General features: G+C 72.6%; 4 protein-coding genes and 1 long non-coding RNA gene across 5 annotated transcripts; 1 reads left to right on the forward strand and 4 right to left on the reverse strand.

Annotated features, from left to right (window-relative positions):
- Positions 1 to 206: 206 nt before the first annotated feature.
- On the reverse strand, positions 207 to 6,654 carry LOC136788729 (neutral alpha-glucosidase AB-like). Its single transcript, XM_066987401.1, is given in 27 exon segments — positions 207 to 259; positions 262 to 330; positions 420 to 498; positions 500 to 521; positions 600 to 712; positions 791 to 904; positions 1,010 to 1,084; positions 1,189 to 1,265; positions 1,357 to 1,421; positions 1,525 to 1,767; positions 1,851 to 1,953; positions 2,048 to 2,144; positions 2,247 to 2,390; positions 2,492 to 2,571; positions 2,655 to 2,781; positions 2,876 to 3,111; positions 3,558 to 3,711; positions 3,795 to 3,974; positions 4,056 to 4,153; positions 4,256 to 4,340; positions 4,427 to 4,520; positions 4,778 to 4,843; positions 5,122 to 5,301; positions 5,395 to 5,522; positions 5,607 to 5,715; positions 5,801 to 5,902; positions 6,552 to 6,654. Coding segments are annotated over 27 exon segments (2,898 nt in total). The 5' UTR covers positions 6,572 to 6,654; the 3' UTR covers positions 207 to 221.
- A 426-nt stretch (positions 6,655 to 7,080) lies between these two features.
- Positions 7,081 to 8,753, forward strand: LOC125181873 (hypermethylated in cancer 1 protein; the record flags this gene model as incomplete). Its single annotated transcript, XM_048056872.2, has 1 exon — positions 7,081 to 8,753. A coding segment is annotated over exon 1 (1,581 nt), but the record flags the coding sequence as incomplete, so codon positions are not given.
- A 52-nt stretch (positions 8,754 to 8,805) lies between these two features.
- LOC136788545 (CAAX prenyl protease 2-like) lies at positions 8,806 to 11,802 on the reverse strand (the record flags this gene model as incomplete). Its single annotated transcript, XM_066987104.1, has 8 exons — positions 11,551 to 11,802; positions 10,593 to 10,695; positions 10,433 to 10,516; positions 10,289 to 10,367; positions 9,577 to 9,744; positions 9,422 to 9,493; positions 9,257 to 9,319; positions 8,806 to 9,149 (listed from the first exon to the last, which is right to left on the reverse strand). Coding segments are annotated over exons 1-8 (1,125 nt in total), but the record flags the coding sequence as incomplete, so codon positions are not given.
- A 1,485-nt stretch (positions 11,803 to 13,287) lies between these two features.
- LOC136788546 (type 2 DNA topoisomerase 6 subunit B-like) lies at positions 13,288 to 14,608 on the reverse strand. Its single transcript, XM_066987105.1, has 6 exons — positions 14,596 to 14,608; positions 14,123 to 14,324; positions 13,898 to 14,028; positions 13,693 to 13,814; positions 13,494 to 13,604; positions 13,288 to 13,417 (listed from the first exon to the last, which is right to left on the reverse strand). Exons 1-6 carry the CDS (start codon positions 14,606 to 14,608, stop codon positions 13,313 to 13,315), a joined length of 684 nt encoding a protein of 227 aa, XP_066843206.1. The 3' UTR covers positions 13,288 to 13,312.
- Positions 14,609 to 15,259: 651 nt separating this feature from the next.
- Positions 15,260 to 20,334, reverse strand: LOC136788828 (uncharacterized). Its single transcript, XR_010827396.1, has 6 exons — positions 20,246 to 20,334; positions 18,382 to 18,503; positions 18,037 to 18,286; positions 17,685 to 17,768; positions 17,531 to 17,586; positions 15,260 to 16,905 (listed from the first exon to the last, which is right to left on the reverse strand). It is a non-coding gene; the product is annotated as an uncharacterized lncRNA (long non-coding RNA).
- Between the last annotated feature and the right edge of the window lie 127 nt (positions 20,335 to 20,461).

Here is a 20,461-nt window from a genome sequence, read left to right on the forward strand (position 1 = left end):
AGCCCCCACCAGCCCGGCACTGCTCCCCCCACCCCGAACTGGGAGGGGGCAACAGGGGAGGGGTCAGCAGCAGCCCTCCCACACCCCAAGGCCCCAAAACAACCAGGGGCAAACCCCCCTGTGGCAGCGAGGGGGGGGGGCGAGAGGGGCCCAGAGGGGTCCCAGAGGAGGGGGGGGCCCCCCGCACCCCCACCCCCCATCTCACAGCAGCCCCCCCTGCATTATCGCAGGACGATGGCCCAGTCGGCGCCGATGCGGACCCCGGCTTGCGCACGGTGAGGACGGAGGTCTCGGCCTCATGCTGGAAGTCGAGGCGAGTCTCGGGGCCGCCTGCCGAGGGAGGGGCACACAACGGGGTGAGGGGGGGGACACAGCAGCCCCAGGACCCCCCCAGAGCCCCCTCCCATCCCCCTACTCACCTGCAGGACGGAGAACGACGGCCGCCGGCTTCCCCGCGCCGAGGATCACCACACGCTCCACCCACGCCGGGGTCTCGAAGCTGCCCCTGGGGGTCCGCAGAACTGGGGGGGGCAAGAGGGGCGTGGAGGGAGGCGCCCCCACAATTTGAGGGGGGCCGAGGGGGGCTTTTGGGGGGTTACCTGGCCGTCAGCGTGTTGCTGGCGAAGGTGAAGCGGCGGTGGAGGTAGCGCGATGCCGTGGCGTAGTCAAAGCTCTGCCCGTCGTCCAGGAAGAGGTCGCCTTCGGCTGTGCCCTGCAGGATAGGGGGGTCAGGGGGGGCCTGGGGGGGGTTGTGGGGGGCTTTGGGGAGCCCCCGCGGTGCTGTGCTCACCTGGGGGCTCAGCGCCACGTAGAGGGTGAAAGGGTCGCCCTTCATGCACTCGGTGGAGCGCCGCACGCGGTCCTGCCGTGGCACCACGGTGCCGCCGCGCTGGTACACGGGGATCTGTGGGGGGCCGGGGGGGGGGACGACACAGGAAATATCAGCCACCCTGACCCCCCCTGCCCCTCTGCGCCCCCACGTGGCCCCCCCAGCCCCGTCCCCACGCACGCTGCTCATGGTCACGGGCACGTAGAGCGTCTGGGGCGCGTGGTGCTTCTGGTGCGAGGCGACGTCGTACCACACCTGGGGGCAGAGGGCGATGAGACGGGGGTGTGGCCCCCAAAAAACGTGTCCCCCCCCCCCAAAAAAATACCCTGCAAGTCTTCTCCAGACCCCCCCCGGCTTACCTCGCCCTTGCCGGGCAGGTAGACCTGCACGCCGCGGGCGCCCTGCTCCGTGACGGGGTGCACCAGCAGCGCCCTGTCTGCGGAAAAAGGGGGGGGGGGGGGGGGCTGGCTCAGCACCTGGGGGGTGCCCCGGGGCCGGGGGGGGGGGTCCTGGGGGGCCCTACTCACCAATTAAGTACTGGTCGTCCATGGCAAAGGTGGTGGTGTCCTCGGGGTACTCCATCCAGAGAGGTCTGGAGGGGGAGAGCGGGGGAAAAAATCAGGGAATTGTGAGCGTGGGGGGGATTTGGGGAGGGGGGGATTTGGATTTGGGGCCCCCCCCCCCGCCCGGCTCACCTCATGACGGGCAGCCCGTGGCGGTGGCAGCGGTAGAAGGCGGTGTACCAGAAGGGCAGCAGGGCGTAGCGCTGGCGCACGGCGCCGCGGATCAGCGCCGCGTTCTCCTCGCCGAAGAGCCAGGGCTCGCGGCGCACCGTGTCCAGGTGCGCGTGGGCGCGGAAGAAGGGCTGGAAGGCGCCCGCCTGGTACCAGCGCACCAGCAGCTCCGCGTCCGGGTTCTTGAAGAAGCCCCCACGTCCGCTGCGGGGACGGACGGGGGTCGGGGGGGCCCCAAAATGGTGCTAAACCCCCCCCCCCAAAAAGAAGGGCGAGGCGCCGCTCACCGCCGCAGAAGGAGAGCCCGGCCAGCCCGAAGCTCAGGCACATGGGGATGGAAATCTTCAGGTGCTCCCCACTCGGCCGCGTTGTCGCCCGTCCACACGGCGCCTGGGGGGGGGAAAACGTGCCTGAGACCCTCCTGGGGGGGAGGAAACGGGACGGTGGGAGCGCAGGAGGGTCCCTGCTTCGTCCTCATCCTCACCGTAGCGCTGGGAGCCGGCGAAGAAGGCTCGGCTCAGCACGAAGGGGCGCTGCCGCCCGCCCGAGCGCTGGATCTGCCCCTCGGCCGTCGCCATTTGCTGGGGGGGAGGAAAAAATGGTTGGGGGGAGGAAAAAAAGGGGCTTGAGGGGGGGTCCTGCTGGCCGGGGGGGTCCTGCTGGCCGGGGGGGCCCAGGCTCACCACGTAGAAGCCGTAGAGGTTGTGGAGGTCGCGGTGCTCCCAGCCGCCGTGGTGCACGGCGTCCTTGTGCATCGTCACCTCGGGGCCGCTGAACACCGACGGCTCGTTCATGTCGTTCCAGGTGAAGAGGTTCTCGGTCGAGCCCTTGGGGTGGGGGGCACAGAAATGATTTGGGGGTCACAGCGACGATTTGGGGGCGTTACAGTGATGATTTGGGGGGAGAACGGTGACGGGGCTGCTCCCACCTCGTACTGGTCGTAGGCGAACATGGAGGCCCACCAGGCGCGCATCTCGGGGTTGGTGAAGTCGGGGTACGCCGCCGAGCCTGCGGGCGGCGGGGAGGGTGGGGGGATGTTAGCACGGCTCCCTGCGCCCCCCAGGACCCCCCAGCCCCTCAGCCCCGCTCACCCGGCCAACACCAGCCCTCGTAGTCGCCGCCGTCCTTGGTCTTGACGTAGAAGCCGCGGGCGCGCAGCTCGCTGTGCACGCGGTAGGCGCTGTCCACCTTGATGTGCGGGTCCACGATGCTCACCATCTGCGGGGGAGGGGGGCAAAAAAATCACCGTAGGAAACCCGGGGGGTCCCGCAACCCCCCTCGGCGCCCCCATCCCAGCCGGGGACCCCCCGACCTTGCGCTTCTTGGCGGCCAGGCGCTCGAGCATGGCGCGGGGCTGGGGGAACTTGCTGGGGTCCCAGGTGAAGTAGCGCTTGCCGTCGGCGTGCTCGATGTCGAGCCAGAGCACGTCGCAGGGGATGGCGTGCTCCTCGAAGCCCCGCTCCACCGCCGCCACGTCCTCCTCGTCGTTGTAGTTCCAGCGGCTCTGGTGGTAGCCCAGGGCGAAGAGCGGCGGCAGCGCCTGGGTGCCTGCGGCGAGCGGGCTCAGCACGGGGTCCCCGCATCGGGTAAACCCCCAAAACGCGGGTTTAAGCCCCCAAAACGCGGGTTTAAGCCCCCAAAACGCGGGTTTAAGCCCCCAAAACGCGGGTTTAAGCCCCCAAAACGCGCGTTTAAGCCCCCAAAACGCGGGTTTAAGCCCCCAAAACGCGCGTTTAAGCCCCCAAAACGCGGGTTTAAGCCCCCAAAACGCGCGTTTAAGCCCCCAAAACGCGGGTTTAAGCCCCAAAACGCGGGTTTAAGCCCCCAAAACGCGGGTTTAAGCCCCCAAAACGCACGTTTAAGCCCCCAAAACGCACGTTTAAGCCCCCGGTGGGAAGGCTTAAGCCCCAAAACGTGGGTTTGCCAGCCCCCAAAACGCGTGTCAAGCCCCCAGAAACGCGGGCTTAAAGCCCCCCGAAGCCCCCCCTGTGTACCGGTGAGGGCGGCGTACTGCCCCGCCACGTCGGCGGGCGCGGGGCCGAGCAGCAGGAAGACGTCGATGATGCCGCTCTCCGACATCCAGCGCACGTCGGTCTGCGGCGTCTCGCCGCCGCCCTGCATGTAGTCCAGCAGCTTCCCGAAAAGCGTCTGCGGGACGGCCACAAAGGCTCGCGGAGGGGGGGTCGCGAGGCTTCGTGGCCCCCCCCCGCCCCGGGAACGCCGTGCCGCACCTTGCCGGCGGTGTTGGAGCTGATGTCCACCCAGGTCTCGGCGGCGTTGAGCCAGAAGACGCCGAGGGTGCTGCGGGCGCTGTGGGCCAGCAGCAGCGGGACGGAGCCGTAGAGCGCCATGGGGTTGTAGAGCTCGTACTGGAAGACGTCCAGGTTGTAGAGGCGGTACGGGTCGCCCCCCTGCAGGAGGGCAGGCTGTCAGAATCCCCCCCGCGGCGCCAGAGGGCCCCCCGCACCCCCCCCCCCCCCAAAAAAAACTCACTCGGTGGTGCGCAGCCGCAGGTTGTCCGCATGCTCGGGGATGCCGTAGACGTGCTCGAAGCCGGGCAGGGAGAAGTCCAGCCCCACCGACGTGGGTCCTGGGGGGGAGCCGGGGCGAAATTAGAGACGCCCCCACCCCACGGAGGCCCCCACACCATCGGGGGGGGTCCCTGTGCCCCCAGGCCCGGCGCTGCCCTCACCGTTGGGTTTGGAGTCCGTGTGCGTCTTGAACGTCTCCTCCCACGAGCCCGGCTCCTCCGCGGCCTCCGCGTCCACCTCTGCGGGCTGGGGGAGGGAGCAACAATATCAGAAAAAGGGCTCCCCCACCCCAAAAAAAGACCCCCCCGCTGCCCCCCCACACCCCCCAGCACCTTCTCGCTCTGGCTGTCGGCGTCTTCTGTCCCTGCGCCTCCCTCCTGACCCTCGGCAGCCGCCTCCTCTGCCGCCGGCTCTTTGGGGGTGTCACTGGGGGGGGGGGACGAGGCACACGGACGGGTTTTGGGTTTTTTTTTTAGGGGGGGGGAACACTCGTACACACACACACGCAGTGGGGACGCTCGCTAACCCGCAGGGAGGGGGGCCCCGAGAGCCCGAAACCACAGGGGGAGGGGTATCAGGATGTGGCCCCTCTCACACCAAGGTGGGGTGGGGGGATTTTTGGGTGCGGGGGGAGGGATTTGGGGCACGGAGGTGCAGAGCAGCAGCAGCAGCCACAGAATTACCTATGGAACAGGCTCCTGAGCTTATCCCACAAGCTCCCGAGCGAGCTACTAACTTTATCCGAGAAACTGGGGCGCAGAGGGGGGTGTTCGGGAGGGGGGGGGACAGTGCAGCCAGAAACAGAAACACAGCGAGAGTCAGCGCCCACGGCCCCCCCGTACCCCCCAACCCCTCCGTGGGGCGCCCCCGCTATTTTAGAACCCCCCTCCCTCCGCCACCCCGCGGTTTACCTGTACCGGGAGGGAGCCGGGGCGGGCGGGCCCCCAAATCCCCCCCCGGGGGGGGGGCTCGGCTCGAAACGGGCATAGCCCCCCCCCGTGCTCCCCCCCCCCCCCGGTGTACTCACGAGCCGCGGCGGGGGCGGAGGTGCTCGAAGACGAGCAGCCCGCGGGCGTTGACGCTGGCCAGCAGCTCGCGGCCCCGCAGCAGGTCCATGCGGAACGGCTTCTCCGTCAGCAGCAGCCGGTGCCCGCCGGGGCCCAGCGCCAGCTCCAGGCTGCCCTCCTCACGCCCCGTCACCGTCAGCCTACGGGGCGGACGCGCACACACGGGGTGGGGGGTGGGGGTCACGGAGGAGCCCCGAAATTTGCTCGCGCCCCCCTCCCCCCGGAGGACTCACGGCTCGGCCTGCGGCTCGCCCAGCAGCACGTCGGGCACCTCGTAGCGGGGCCGCAGCGGGTGCAGCTCCCTGATGCGGATGCGCGTCGTGTTCCCCCGCAGCCCCGACAGCTCCAGCAGCAGCGGCACCTACGGGAAAACACCGGGGGGGGGGCTCACCACATACCCTCCCCCCAAATAATTAATTTACCCCCCCCGGAGCCCCGCACGCACCTTGGTGTCCTCATTGACCAGCTGCAGCGTGGCGGCGCCGGGCCCGAGCTGCAGCGACTCGAGGAGGGCTCGGTACGGGGAGCGGCCGGGCTGGAGGCTGCGCTGCCGCCTGCGGGGGTGTGTGGGGGGGCACAGCTCGAACGGGGCCCCCCCAGCACCGGGAAGCGGGGCTCCTGGGGGGGGGGGGCACCCACCTGCAGAAGGCGCTCTGCTCGCACGTCTTGAAGTTGCTGCGGTCCACGGCCAGCGCGGCCCCGAGAAGGGCCCAGAGCAGCAGCACCGGTGCTGGGCGCCGCCTGCGGGACGGGGCAAAGGGCACGGCCGTTACCCGGGGGGGTACCGGGGGGGGGGGCTGGGTAGGACCGGGAAGGGGCTGGGGGGGGTTTGGAGTAACAGGGGCTGGACCGAGGGGGTCCGAGTGTAACCGGGGGAGTCCGGGCAGAACTGGGACCGGACCGGGAGCAACCGGGACGGAGCTGGGGGTGGGGAGTCTTGGAGCAATAGGGGCTGGACCAGGGTGGGGCGGGAACAACCGGGGCTGAACCGAGGGGGCCTGGGCGTAACCGGGGAGGTCCGGGCGGAAGCGGGGCTGGACCGGGGGAGCTCGGGTGCAACCGGGCCGGGGCTGGGGGGGTCCGGGAGCAACCGGGGCTGGAGTGGGGGGGGGGTCTGGGCGTAACCGGGAGGTCCGGGACCAACTGGGACCGGACGGGAGGGGTCTGGGCGTAACTGGGGGGGGGTCTGGGTAGAACCGGGGCCGGGCCGGGAGGCCCCAACGTGCCCGGGGGGCGGGGACCGGGCCGCGGGGCCTCGGCCTTGGTCCCGGGCCTCGTCCCGGGGATCCCGTGGCGCTGGGAGCCGCCCGGTGAGGGGATCGGGGGGGGGGGTCTCACACTGAGGGGGGCGGAGGAGGAGAGGCCGCCCGCCCCCCCGCCGCGCGCTCACCTCCCCGGCGCCGCCGCCATCTTGGCTGAGGGCTGACCCTTGACCCCGCCCCCCGGCCCCACGCCGCCTCGCCCATTGGCTGCGCGGAGCCCCGCCCCCCGGGAGCGCGCTCCCGCCCCGCCCCGGCGCACCTGGTTGCCGGGGTAGCGTAGCCCCGCCCACGCGGCCCCGCGATTTGCGCGCGGGGGTTGAAAGGCGGGAGCGCGAGCCAATCAGAGAGCGCTGTGCACACGGCCGGAGGGGGAGCGGCCGGCCAATGAACGCGAGGTGAAGCCGGAGTGACAGCGCTGGGCGCCCAATCACAAGCAGCCTCCCGGCCCGCTCGCGGTTTCCCCAGCAACGCCCCGCCCCGGCTGCCATGGCAACCGCGGCCCGCCCCTTCTTTCGCCGGGAGGGCGGGAGCAGGTGCCGCACGGATGAGTGGCGTTAGCAAAGAACCAATCAGCGTGCTCCAGCAGCCTGCCGATATGAGCGGCAGGCGCGAAGACCAATAGGAGCGGCGCGACGGAGAGCCAGGCGGCCAATCGGAGCGGGGGCGGGGCGGCGGCTTTGTGGGGAGCGGGGCCGGGCCCGAGCGGCGGAGCCAGGCCCGGAGCCGGGCTGGGAGCCCCCGTCCCCGCCATGGAGTTCCCGGAGCACAGCCGGCAGCTGCTGCGGGGGCTGCGGGAGCAGCGGGCTCAGGGCTTCCTGTGCGACTGCACGGTGCTGGTGGGCAGCGCCCCGTTCCCGGCGCACCGCGCCGTGCTGGCGGCCTGCAGCGCCTTCTTCCACATGTGCTACGCCGAGCGGCTGGACAAGGGCGAGCTGGTGCAGCTCAACAGCGAGATCGTGACGCCGCCCGCCTTCGGGCTGCTGCTCGAGTTCATGTACGAGGGGCGCCTGGCGCTGGCCGCCACGCCGCTGGAGGACGTGCTGGCGGCCGCCAGCTACCTGCACATGAACGACGTGGTCAAGCTCTGCAAGAAGAAGCTGCAGGCGCGGGCCCCGGCCGAGGCCGACAGCACCAAGCGGGAGGAGGAGGACGACGACGACCCCCCCGGCAGGCCCCCGCTGCCGCCCGCCGCCCTCCCGCAGCTCCCGGCCAGCCCCGGGGCGCCGCCGCTGCCGCCGCCGCTGCTGCTGTCGCTGCCCCCGGGCCCGGTCGGCCAGGCCGGGGAGGAGCAGCGGGCCCTGGCCCCCCCGAGCCGCCCGCGGCCTGCGTGGACGTGGCCGACACCACGCAGCCCGGCGTGGAGGGCGACTGGCCCCCCCGCGCGGCCCCCCGGACCTCTCGCTGCCCAGCCCCAGCAGCTCGACGGAGGCCGCCCCGCGGCCCGCCTTCCTCGGAGGCGAGCTGCCGGCCCCCGGGGAGCTCTGCGCGGGGCCCTGGGCGCCCGCCGCCCCCACGGGGCTGCTGCCCGCCGCCATCAAGGTGGAGGCCATCGTCATCTCCGACGAGGAGCCCGAGGCGGGCGCCCGCCGCCCCGGAGGCCTCTTCCCGGGGCCGGCGAGGGGTCCCCGGGGGTTGGCGGCGGCGGCCTTCAGGGAGGCGGCGGGGCAGCCGCTGGCCTTCGGGCTGCCGGCGCTGCGGGAGCCGCTGTTCCTGCCGCCGCTGGAGGGGCGCGGGGGCTTCGGGCTGTTCGCCGAGGAGGCGCCGACGTGCCCGACGTGCGGGAAGACCTTCTCGTGCTCCTACACGCTGCGCCGCCACGCCACCGTGCACACCCGGGAGCGCCCCTACGAGTGCCGCCACTGCCTGCGCAGCTACACGCAGTCCGGGGACCTCTACCGGCACATCCGCAAGGCGCACAGCCACGGGCTGCCCGCGCACCTGGGCCACGCCGACAGCGACCACGGCAACCCGCCCTAGAGGGACCGGACGGGGGGGGGCGGGCGCTAGGACCCGGGGGAGGGCCGCGGCCGCCGGGGGCGGGGCCGGAGCAGCGGGGGGCGGGGCCTGCGCCGATGTGGGCGGAGCGGGTGTACGGAGGTCACGTGGGCTGGAATAAAGCGCGGACGCCAACGGGCGGTGCGTTGTGCCTAGGGGGCGGGGCTTGGGGCCACGCCCGCGCCGCCCTCCCATTGGCTGCCATTACTGCGGGCGCTCGGCTGCCCTCACGGGCCGCGGCTGCGCATGCGCGGAGAGTCAGAGTCGACCCCCCCCCCCCGCCGCCCGCCAGAGCCGCGGGTTCGAATCCCGGCCCCGGCTCCAATCCCGGCTCCCCCCCCCCTGCGCAGCCCCCCGTGCCCCCCCCCCCCCCCGGTGCCCCCCCCAGTAACGCACCCGGACGCTTAAAAGCACTTTAATCACAAAAATAGAGCTCTCTCCGCGGCGGCACCTATAAAAAGGGGGGTCGAGGACACGGTGGGGGGGGCGAGCGCCCCAAACCCGGGTCAGGAGCAGGCGGGGGGGGCGCCCGGGCGGGGGCGCAGGCCGGGCCCCCCCCCCGAAGAAGGAGGGCTCGGTGAGGGGGTGCAGCAGCAGCAGGAAGAGCAGCACCCCCAGCAGGTAGCAGGGGAGCAGGGCCCGGCGCCGGGGGTGCTCCAGGGCAGCCCCCACGGCCGGGAAGCCCATGGAGTTGCAGAAGGAGTGGCACAGCACCGGGCCCGCCAGGTGGCCTGCGGGACGGACGGACAGACAGACGGACGGACGGGGGGGTCAGCAGGGCAGAGACCCCCCCCCCCCCCCCCGGGGCTTGGCACCCCCCAGCCCCGTGCCTCCTCACCTGTCCTGAGGAAGATGAAGGCCGTGTAGGCGCCGAAGACGGCCGTGTAGGAGAACTGGAAAGCTGCGGGGGGAGCGGGGAGGTTGTGGGGGGGACACGGAGGGGGGGGACACAGGGGGACAGATTTCCCCCCTCCAGACCCCCCAGGACCCCCCCCAGCCCTACCTGCCGACATGAAGATGCTGCCGACGGAGCCCTGGCGGAAGCGGAGCTGCTCGATGACGTGGTGGAAATGGGCTGGGGAGGGAGGGAGGCGGTGAGGGGGGGGCACGAAGGGAATTTGGGGGGGGGGGGGGGGGTCCCGGGGGCGCCGCGCTCACCCACGCCGAAGAAGAGGGGGCAGGCGAGGACGGCGGGGCCGGGGCCGGTGCAGGGCACCAGCATGGGCAGCATGCAGGCGCGGAAGACGAGCTCCTCGGTGAGCGGGGCCACCACCTGGTTCCGCAGCCAGCGCACGTCGCCCAGGCACAGCGCCCAGAGCCGGGGGTCTGCGGGCACGGAGGCGCTGCCACCCCGAAACCCACCCGTCCCCCAAAACCTGCCCCCACGCACCCCCGAACCCCACCCTGCCCCCAAACCTGCCCCCCTGTGCCCCCAAAACCTATCCCTGTGCTCCCAAAACCCACGCCACGTCCCCAAAACCCACCCATCCCCCCTAAACCTGCATCCCTGTGCCCCAAAAAACCCACCCCGTGTCCCCAAAACCCACCTGTCCCCCAAAAACCTGCCCCCGTGCACCCCCAAAACCCGTCCCGTGCCCCCAAAACCTGACTTTCTGCCCCCAAACCTGCTCCCCTGCACTCCCCAAACCCACCCGTCCCCCGAAACCTGCCCCTGTACCCACAAAACCCAACCCATCCCCAAACCTGCCCCCCCCACGCCCCCAAAACCCGCTCCACCTTCCTCCCCCAAACCTGCCCCCGATGCCTCCAAAACTGCCTCCCCAAACCCCTCCCCCCAAAACCGACCCCCCCAGACCCCCCTAAACCCCTTGCTGCCCCCCAATCCACCCCCCGTCCCCCCCCCCCTTACCCAAAGCCCCCCTGACGCCGTCAAGCCAGCGCCAGGGGCAGTCCATGGAGAGCTGGATGAGGGGCCCCAGGAAGAGGACCTGGGGGAGCAGGGGGGGGTCAGGGGGGCCATGGCGGGCCGTGCCCCCCCGCCACCCCCACGTACCATGGTGAGCAGCAGCGGCAGCAGCGTGGCCGGCACCAGCCCCTCCAGCCTCAGCCCCAGCAGCGCCGGCAGCGGGGTGTCTGGCTAGGGGGGAGAAAAGGGGGGAAGCAAAAATTAGGGTGCTCCCCCCCCCAAAAAAATTAGGGACCCCCAGGCTCACCTTGATGCCCGTCAGCTCCTTCCAGAGCCACACGAAGGCCGGGGAGAGCCCCGACACCACCAGGACGCTGGTGAAGCGGCGCTTGATGACGGACGGGTGGTCCCTGCGGCGGGGGTCAGCAGGGGAGCCTCACGGAGCCCCCCCCCACCTTCAAGACCCCCCCCCCCTCAAACACCCTCAATGCCCCCCCACCCTCCGGCACCCCCAAAAATCCCTCTCAAGCACCCCGCATCTCCCCAGCACCCCAAAGCCCCCCTCTCACCGACCCCCCCCAAGGCTTCTTACAGCCCCCGACCCCCGACCCCCAGTCCCAGGACCCCCAGGGTGCCCCCCCGGGGCTCTCCCCTGGCCCCTCCTGGAGCTCCCCACTCACCTCTTGGTGCCCCCACAGCCCCCCCCCGGATCCCCCAGGCTCTACCCCAGTCCCCGGTGCCCCCCAGCCACCCCCGGAGCCCCCCCGAAGACCCCAGCCACCCCCAGTGCCCCCCAGCCACCCCCCGGTTCTCCCCAAGTCCCTCCCGGTGCCCCCCGTAGCCTCCCGGTGGCCCCCGACCCCCCGGCCTCCCCCAGTCCCCCCGGTGCCCCCCGGAGCCCTCTCGGTGCTCACCAGCCCTCCCGGTGCCCTCCAGCCCCCCCACGGTGCCCCCCAGTCCCCCCGGTTCTCCCCAAGCCCCTCCCGGTGCCCCCCATAGCCCCCGGTGGCCCCCGACCCCCCCGGCCTCCCCCGGCCTCCCCCCAGTCCCCCCGGTGCCCCCCAGTCCCCCCGGTTCTCCCCAAGCCCCTCCCGGTGCCCCCCCATAGCCCCCGGTGGCCCCCGACCCCCCCGGCCTCCCCCGGAGCCCTCTCGGTGCTCACCAGCCCTCCCGGTGCCCCCCAGCCCCCCCCCGGTGCCCCTCCGGTGCCCCCCGGTGCCCCCCAGCCCCCCGGTACCCCCGGTGCCCCCCGGTGCCCCCCGTACCGCGGCAGCGGGCTGCCCCAGACGTAGAGGCTGCCCACGTAGGAGCAGGCCAGGCTGAGGCAGGCCAGCACGGCGGCCCAGCACGCCCCGGGCCCGGCGGTAGCGGGGGCCGGGCCCGCTCCGTGCCCCGGGGCCGCTCCCGGTGCCGCCGCGGGCCCGGCTCGGCCCGGAGCGGCCCAGGAGGAGCCGCCCGCGGGCTCCGACACCGCCATGGCGCGGCGGGGCGGGGCCACGCCGGGGGGCGGGGCCGGGGGCGGGGCCACGCGCGGAGGGGGCGTGGCCAGACCCCGATAGGCGGGCCCCGGGTGGGTGGGCGGGGCTAAGCGCCGCTGGGCGGTGCCGATTGGTGGTGGGCGGGGCTGGGGGCGGGGCTTCGGTGGGTGGTGGGCGGGGCGTGGGGTGGGGGGCGGGGCAAGGGAGGGGGCGTGGTCAGTGAGCAAGGGGAGGGGCGGGGGGAGAGCGGGGGGGGGGGGACTGGGAGTAGTGGGGGCAACTGGGGGAACTGGGACCAGTGGGGGCGGCTGGGAGAACTGGGGCTAACGTGGGGCAACCGGGTCTAACTGGGGAAGCTTGGGGTAACTGGGACCAGCAGGGGCAACTGGGGGAACTGGGGCTAACTGGGGGAACTGGGACCAGCAGGGGCAACTGGGGGAACTGGGGCCAGCAGGGGCAACTGGGGGAACTGGGGCTAACTGGGGGAACTGGGGCCAGCAGGGGCAACTGGGGGAACTGGGACCAGCAGGGGCAACTGGGGGAACTGGGGCTAACTGGGGGAACTGGGGCCAGCAGGGGCAACTGGGGGAACTGGGGCTAACTGGGGGAACTGGGGCCAGCAGGGGCAACTGGGGGAACTGGGGCTAACTGGGGGAACTGGGGCCAGCAGGGGCAACTGGGGGAACTGGGGCTAACTGGGGGAACTGGGGCCAGCAGGGGCAACTGGGGGAACTGGGACCAGCAGGGGCAACTGGGGGAACTGGGGCTAACTGGGGGAACTGGGACCAGCAGGGGCAACTGGGGGAACTGGGGCTAACTGGGGGAACTGGGGCCAGCAGGGGCAACTGGGGGAACTGGGGCTAACTGGGGGAACTGGGGCCAGCAGGGGCAACTGGGGGAACTGGGGCTAACTGGGGGAACTGGGGCCAGCAGGGGCAACTGGGGGAACTGGGGCTAACTGGGGGAACTGGGACCAGCAGGGGCAACTGGGGCAACTGGGACCAATGGTGATAACTGGGGGAACCGGGGAGCTGGGACCAACAGAAGCAACTGGGGAGACTGGGTCTAACTGGGAGAACTGGGGCTAACTGGGGGAACTGGGACCAATGGGGGCAACTGGGGCTAACTGGGGGAACTGGAACCAGCAAAGACAACTGGGCGTACTGGGTCTAACTGGGGGAACTGGGGCTAACTGGGACCAACAGGGGCAACTGGGGCTAACTGGGGGAACTGGGACCAAGGGGGAAAACTGAGGGGACTGGGACCAATGGGGACATGTGGGGGAACTGGGGCTAATTGGGGGAACTGGGGCTAACTGGGGGAACTGGGGCTAACTGGGGACCACCTGGGGGCTCCCTCACTGCCCCCCTCGGGGGGGTCGGAGGGGGGTCCTGGGTGCCCCCCGCGCTGGGGGACGCCCCGGGGTCGCCCTGCTCCGTGCCCCCCGCGTCCGGCGCCTCCGGGGGCTGCGGGGATGGAAGGGGGGGGGGGTGAGCGGGGCTGGGGGGGGGTCTCGGGGAGTGGGGGGGGATGGGGGTGGGGGGGGGTCTCACCCACCGCGGGGGTCGCAGGAGGCGCAGCGCAGGAGGCGGCAGCGGGAGATTTCGGCCAGGCTCCGGTGGGCGGCCGCGGCCAGCGCCGGGGTGTCGGCGACCTGCGGGGGGGGGGGGTGGGGGACACCGAGGGGGGGTCGCGTTGGGGTTTTGGGGTGCCCCCCCCCCCCCACCCACCTGCATGATGCGCAGGCACCGCCGGCGGAAGCGGGCGCTGGTGCTGGCGGCCACCACGGCGCTCAGCGCGTCCAGCGCCACCGGCAGGGCCCGCGCCAGCCGCTCCTGGCCCTGCGGGACGGGACGGGACGGGGGTGGGCGCTTTGGGGTCGGTTTTTTTTTGGGGGGTGCCCCCCCCACCCCAAGGCCCTTCTCCCACCTGCGCCCGGCGGCTGAGCGCCTCCAGCAGCGGGTGGACGAGGGCGCGGACGCCGCGGGTCAGGGCCCGGCGGCTGCCCAGCAGCAGCGGCTCCGCGTGGGCCAGCAGCAGGCGGCGGGTGGCTGGGGGGCGGCGCGGTGACACCGGGGGGGGACAGCAGCCACCGGGGGTGTCCCCCCCCCATAAACCCCGGCCCCCCGCTCACCCGCGTCGTAGGCCCGGAAGGGGTCCCGGTGCCGCACGAAGAGGAAGAGGAGCAGGGTCAGCGGGCGGCCGTCCCCGGCGGGGTCCCCGCCGCCGGTGTCACCGCGTAGGTGGCATCGGCGGGCGCCGGCCCTGCGGGGACGGGGAGGTGGGGGGGGGGAGCCGGGGAGGTGACCCCCGAAGCGTGTCCCCCCCCCCCGCGAGGTGACCCCCGGCGTCCCCTCACCGTCGCCGCCGGCCGGCGGGGCGCGGGGGGTCGCGGCGCAGCCGAAGCGGCCCCAGTCCGCCAGCCACGAGGGGTCCTGGAAGAGCCGGGGCGGGCGGGGGCGGGCGGCAGCCCCGCGGGGTCGTAGCAGAAGACGTGGCAGCGGTCAAGGACAACGCGGCCCCGCGTGGCCCCGTGTCCCCATGTCCCCAACCCCGTGTCCCTGTGTCCCCATCCCCGTGGCCCCGTGTCCCCAACCCCGTGTCCCCATGTCCTCAACCCCGTGTCTGCATGTCCTTGTGTCCCCAACCCCATGTCCCCATGTCCCCATCCCCGTGTCCCCATGTCCCCAACCCAGTGTCGCCGTGTCCCCATCCCCGTGTCCCTGTGTCCCCAACCCAGTGTCCCCGTGTCCCCATCCCCGTGTCCCCGTGTCCCCAACCCCATGTCACTGTGTCCCCGTGTCCCCATGTCCCCAACCCCGTGTCACCAACCCCGTGTCCCCATGACCCCATGTCCCCAACCCCGTGTCCTCAACCCCGTGTCCCCATGACCCCATGTCCCCATCCCCATGTCACCATGTCCCCATGTCCCCAACCCTGTGTCCCCGTGTCCTCAACCCCATGTCCCCATGTCCCCATGTCCCCAACCCCGTGTCGCTGTGTCCCCGTGTCCCCATGTCCCCAACCCCATGTCCCCAACCCCATGTCCCCATGTCGCCGTGTCCCCAACCCTGTGTCCCCATGTCCCCGTGTCCCCATCCCCGTGTCCCCATGTCCCCAGCCCCATGTCCCCGTGTCCCCGTGTCCCCAACCCCGTGTCACCATGTCCTCAGCCCCGTGTCCCCATGTCCCCAGCCCCGTGTCCCCGTGTCCGCATGACCCCATGTCCCCAGCCCCGTGTCCCCAGCCCCCGTGTCCCCGCGTCCCCCGGGATATGGCGGCGGCGGCGAGGCGCGCGGGCAGGTTGGGGCGCGGGCGCAGGCAGGGCCAGAGGGCGGCGGCGGGGACGGCGCTGAGCTCCCCGCCCAGCCCGGCGGCGGCGGCGGCGGGGGGCAGGCGCAGCGCGATGGGGGGGCCGGCCACCGGGTGCAGCCGGGCGCAGGGGGGGCACCGCCGGGGGCCCCAGCCTGGGGAGGGGGGGGGAGGAGAGAAAAAGGGGGGTGGGCACCCCCGGGTGAGCGGCACCGGGGAGGTGGCGGGGACTCGGTGGCCCTAAAGTGCCCGGCACCCCGTCCCCATCCCTGTCACCGTCCCCGTTCCTGTCCCCGTCCCCGTCCCCATCCCTGTCCCCGTCCCCGTCCTGTCCCCGTCACCGTCCCCGTTCCTGTCCCCGTCCCGGCCCCGTTCCCAGTCCCGTCCCCATCCCGGTCCTGTCCCCGTCCTGTCCCCATCCCCGTCCCATCCCCGTCCCCATCCTGTCCCCATTCCTGTTCCTGGCCCCATCCTGGCCCCGTTACCAACCCCATTCCCATCCCTGTCCCCGTCCCTGTCCCTGTCCATGTCCCTGTCCCGGTCCCCATCCCCATCCTGTCCCCGTTCCTGACCCCATCCCTGTCCCCACCCATGTCCCTGTCCCCATCCCTGTCCCCGTCCTGTCCCCGTCACCGTCCCCATTCCTGGCCCCGTCCCGGCCCCGTTCCCAACCCCGTCCCCATCCCGGTCCTGTCCCCATCCCCGTCCCCACCCTGTCCCCATCCCCGTCCCATCCCCGTCCCCATCCTGTCCCCGTTCCTGACCCAGTCCCCATCCCCATCCCATCCCCGTCCCCGTCCTGTCCCCGTCACCGTCCCCATTCCTGGCCCCGTCCCGGCCCCGTTCCCAACCCCATCCCCATCCCGGTCCTGTCCCCGTCCCTGTCCCATCCCTGTCCCCATCCTGTCCCCATCCCTGTTCCTGGCCCCATCCTGGCCCCGTTCCCAACCCCATTCCCATCCCCGTCCCCGTCCCCGTCCCTGTCCATGTCCCTGCCCTTGTCCCTGTCCCGGTCCCGGTCCCCATCCCCGTCCCCGTCCCCGTTCCTGACCCCATCCCTGTCCCCACCCATGTCCCTGTCCCCATCCCTGTCCCCGTCCCCGTCACCGTCCCCGTTCCTGGCCCCGTTCCCAACCCCGTCCCCATCCCAGTCCTGTCCCTGTCCCCCTCCCCACCCTGTCCCCATCCCCGTCCCCATCCTGTCCCCATCCCTGATCCTGGCCCCATCCTGGCCCCGTTACCAACCCCATTCCCGTCCCCGTCCCCATCCCTGTCCCTGTCCCGGTCCCGGTCCCCATCCCGTCCCCGTTCCTGACCCCATCCCATCCTGACCCCATCCCCGTCCCCACCCATGTCCCTGTCCCCATCCCTGTCCCCGTCCCCGTCCTGTCCCCGTCACCATCCCCATTCCTGGCCCCGTCCCGGCCCCGTTCCCAACCCCGTCCCCATCCCGGTCCTGTCCCTGTCCTGTCCCCATCCTGTCCCCATCCCCGTCCCTGTCCCCGTCCCCGTCCTGTCCCCGTCCCCGTCCTGTCCCCATCCCCGTCCCATCCCTGTCCCCATTCCTGTTCCTGGCCCCATCCTGGCCACGTTACCAACCCCATCCCCATCCCAGTCCTGTCCCTGTCCCTGTCCCTGTCCCAGTCCCGGTCCCCATCCCCATCCCGTCCCCATTCCTGACCCCATCCCATCCTGACCCCATCCCCGTCCCCACCCATGTCCCTGTCCCCATCCCCGTCCCGTCCCGTCCCGTCCCCGTCCCCTCACCGTGCGAAGTGCCGGCCATGGACCCGCAGCCGCAGCCCCGCCACCTCCCAGGCGCTTTCGGGGCTGGGGGGGAACACACAAAAGGGGTCAGGGCTGGGACCGGCACCGGGACCCCCGCCTCCCCCGGCTTTGGGGTCACGGCAGCGGCCCGGTGCCAGCGCCCGGGCGGTGCCGGTGCCACCTCCGTGCCCTCCCTGCCCCGGGGCCGCGGGCGTGGGGCTGGAGCCGGTTCGCCCCGCTCCGGGTGTGCGGGGTTGGGTGTTTTTGGGGGGGGGGGGGGGGTCACTCACCCATATGGGGCTGGTTTCTTTTCGGGGGGGGTCACTCACCCGTACGGGGTTGGGTTTTTTGGGAAGGTCACTCACCCATATAGGATTGTTTTTTTTTGGGGGGGGTCATTGACTCACCCATACAGGGTTGTTTTTTTGGGGGGGGCACCCATTCATTTATATGGGGTTATTTTTTTGGGGGGGGGGTCACTCACTCACCCATATGGGGCTGGGTTTTTTGGGAAGGTCACTCACCCATATGGGGTTGGTTTTTTTGGGGGGGGTCACTCACTCACCCAGATGGGGTTGGGTTTTCTTTTCGGGGGGTCATTGACTCACCCATATGGGGTTGTTTTTTTATGGGGGGGGCACCCATTCATTTATATGGGGTTATTTTTTGGGGGGGGTCACTCACTCACCCAAGTGTCCACGAGGCCACGGCGCCGTCCACGCTGACGCAGAGGTGGAACTCCACCTGGGGGGGGACAGGGGGGGCACACGGAGGGGTGGGTGCGGTGACGGTGACACCCTGACCCCCCCCCCCAGCCTCCCCCCACCCATGGGTGCCCCCACCTCGGGGTGCACCACGCTGGCCCGGTGCAGGAACCGCCGCAGCGTGCCGCAGTCGGGTCGCGGCGTCCCGGGACGGGGGCAGACCTGGGGGAAGGAGCAGGATGGGGCCGGGGGGGCACCCCAATACCCAGACCCCCCAAAACCTTTTATATTTGGGGGGGCTGCTTGGCCCCCCGCCGCCCCGCCGGCCCCGTTTCCCTGGCAGAAACCGGGCCGCCCCGCTATATTTAGCCGCCCGCCCTACTTCCAGTCCCGGGGGGGCCGTCCCCAAAACCCCCCCCCCCCCCAACAAGGTCACCCCTGGGGGTGGGGGGGGAGGAGAGGGGCCCCCCCCCGTCCGTCCCCCCCCCACCTGGAAGGCCGCCCGCAGCGGGGCGCGCGCCAGCAGCGGCGGCAGCAGGGGGCTGCGGGGAGGGGGCCGGTGGGGTGGGCACCGAGCTGCTCCGGGACCCCCGCCTCACCTGGGGGGGGGGGGGGGGCAGCGGTTAGCAGACCCCCCCCCCCCCAAAATAAAGGAGGGGGTTATGAGGAGGGAGGGGGGCGCTTTACCCCCCCATAGGCCTCGGAGCGGAGGGCACGGCAAAGCTCCCCGGCGGCAGCGACTGTGGGGGGCAAGCGGGTGTTGAGGGGGGGTCGTGGGAGCCTGCCCCCCCCCCCCCCCCCCGGGACCCCCCCGGGACCCCCCCCCCCCCGTTACCCGTGGTGGTGCAGCGGGGCCGGCCCGCGCCCCCCTCCACCACCAGCGCCAGCAGCAGCGCCCCCCCGCACCCGCTCCTCGCCGCGGGGGGGCCGCAGGCGCAGCAGGAGCAGCTCCAGCACCTGGAGGTGGGGGAAAAAAAGGGGGGGGGGGCACGGGGGGGGGGGCGCTGCGGACCCCCCCCCCCCCCCCCGGGATCTGCCCCCCCCCGCCCCATCGCAGCACCTGCTGGCAGGGCCGGGGGGCGAGGGGGCCCCTCCGGGGACCCCCTGAGCCCCCCCAGGACCCCGCTGGACCCCCCCTTAGCACCCTAGGCCCTTCCTGAGCCCCCCCAGGGACCCCTGAGCCCCCCCAGGACCCCGCTGGACCCCCCCTTAGCACCCTAGGCCCTTCCTGAGCCCTCCCAGGGACCCCTGAGCCCCCCCCAGGACCCTCCTGGACCCCCCCTTAGCACCCTAGGCCCTTCCTGAGCCCCCCCAGGGACCCCTGAGCCCCCCCAGGACCCCGCTGGACCCCCCCTTAGCACCCTAGGCCCTTCCTGAGCCCTCCCAGGGACCCCTGAGCCCCCCCCAGGACCCTCCTGGACCCCCCCTTAGCACCCTAGGCCCTTCCTGAGCCCCCCCAGAAACTCTGAGCCCCCCGGGACCCTCCTGGACCCCCCTAGGCCCTCTCTGAGCCCCCCCAGAAACCCCTGAGCCCCCCCCGGGACCCTCCTGGACCCCCCTAGGCCCTCCCTGAGCCCCCCAGGACCCTCCTGGACCCCCCCTTAGCACCCTAGGCCCTTCCTGAGCCCCCCCAGAAACTCTGAGCCCCCCCGGGACCCTCCTGGACCCCCCTAGGCCCTCCCTGAGCCCCCCCAGGACCACCTGAGCCCCCCCAGAAACCCCTGAGCCCCCCCCAGGACCCTCCTGGACCCCCCCCCCCTTAGCACCCTAGGCCCTCCCTGAGCCTCCCCAGGGACCCCTGAGCCCCCCCAGGACCCCGCTGGACCCCCCCTTAGCACCCTAGGCCCTTCCTGAGCCCCCCAGGGACCCCTGAGCCCCCCCAGGACCCCGCTGGACCCCCCCTTAGCACCCTAGGCCCTTCCTGAGCCCTCCCAGGGACCCCTGAGCCCCCCCCAGGACCCTCCTGGACCCCCCCTTAGCACCCTAGGCCCTTCCTGAGCCCCCCCAGGGACCCCTGAGCCCCCCAGGACCCCGCTGGACCCCCCTTAGCACCCTAGGCCCTTCCTGAGCCCTCCCAGGGACCCCTGAGCCCCCCCCAGGACCCTCCTGGACCCCCCCTTAGCACCCTAGGCCCTTCCTGAGCCCCCCAGAAACTCTGAGCCCCCCCGGGACCCTCCTGGACCCCCCTAGGCCCTCTCTGAGCCCCCCCAGAAACCCCTGAGCCCCCCCCGGGACCCTCCTGGACCCCCCTAGGCCCTCCCTGAGCCCCCCCAGGACCCTCCTGGACCCCCCCCTTAGCACCCTAGGCCCTTCCTGAGCCCCCCCAGAAACTCTGAGCCCCCCCGGGACCCTCCTGGACCCCCCTAGGCCCTCCCTGAGCCCCCCCGGACCACCTGAGCCCCCCCCGGGACCCTCCTGGACCCCCCCCCCCCTTAGCACCCTAGGCCCTTCCTGAGCCCCCCCAGGGACCCCTGAGCCCCCCCAGGACCCCACTGGACCCCCCCTTAGCACCCTAGGCCCTTCCTGAGCCCCCCCAGAAACCCTGAGCCCCCCCGGGACCCTCCTGGACCCCCCTAGGCCCTCCCTGAGCCCCCCCAGCCCCCCCCCTTCCCACCCCAGGCCCCCCCTGAGCCCCCCCATGACCCCCCCCGAGGCCCTAAGCCCCCCCCAGCCCCCCCGCTCCCCCCCCCCCCCCGCACCGTTCGCGCTGCCCCGTCCATCTCTCGCCCCCCCCCCCCTTACGGCGCCCCCTGGCGGCTCGGAGGGGAGGGGTCGGGGAGGGGGGGGGTCGGGGGTCGCCGTGGCAACGGGGAGGGGGCGGGGCCTGCCGGGGGCCGTCGCCATGGGAACCGCCCCTCCCCCCCCCTCGGCGGCGGGCCCCCTGTTGCCATGGTGACGGCGCGGCGGGGGGGGCG

This window comes from Anser cygnoides, chromosome W (genome assembly GCF_040182565.1).
Source record: "Anser cygnoides isolate HZ-2024a breed goose chromosome W, Taihu_goose_T2T_genome, whole genome shotgun sequence".
Lineage (NCBI taxonomy): Eukaryota > Metazoa > Chordata > Aves > Anseriformes > Anatidae > Anser > Anser cygnoides.

What these genes read in the sequence shown, in the direction of transcription:
- LOC136788546 (XM_066987105.1), bottom strand. An exon ending in CCCGCCGGCCGGCGGCGACG is followed by an intron (nt 14,029 to 14,122) that starts GTGAGGGGACGC and finishes CCGTCCCCGCAG; the next exon opens with GGCCGGCGCCCGCCGATGCC. An exon ending in GGTGCCTGCGCATCATGCAG is followed by an intron (nt 13,418 to 13,493) that starts GTGGGTGGGGGG and finishes CCCCCCCCGCAG; the next exon opens with GTCGCCGACACCCCGGCGCT.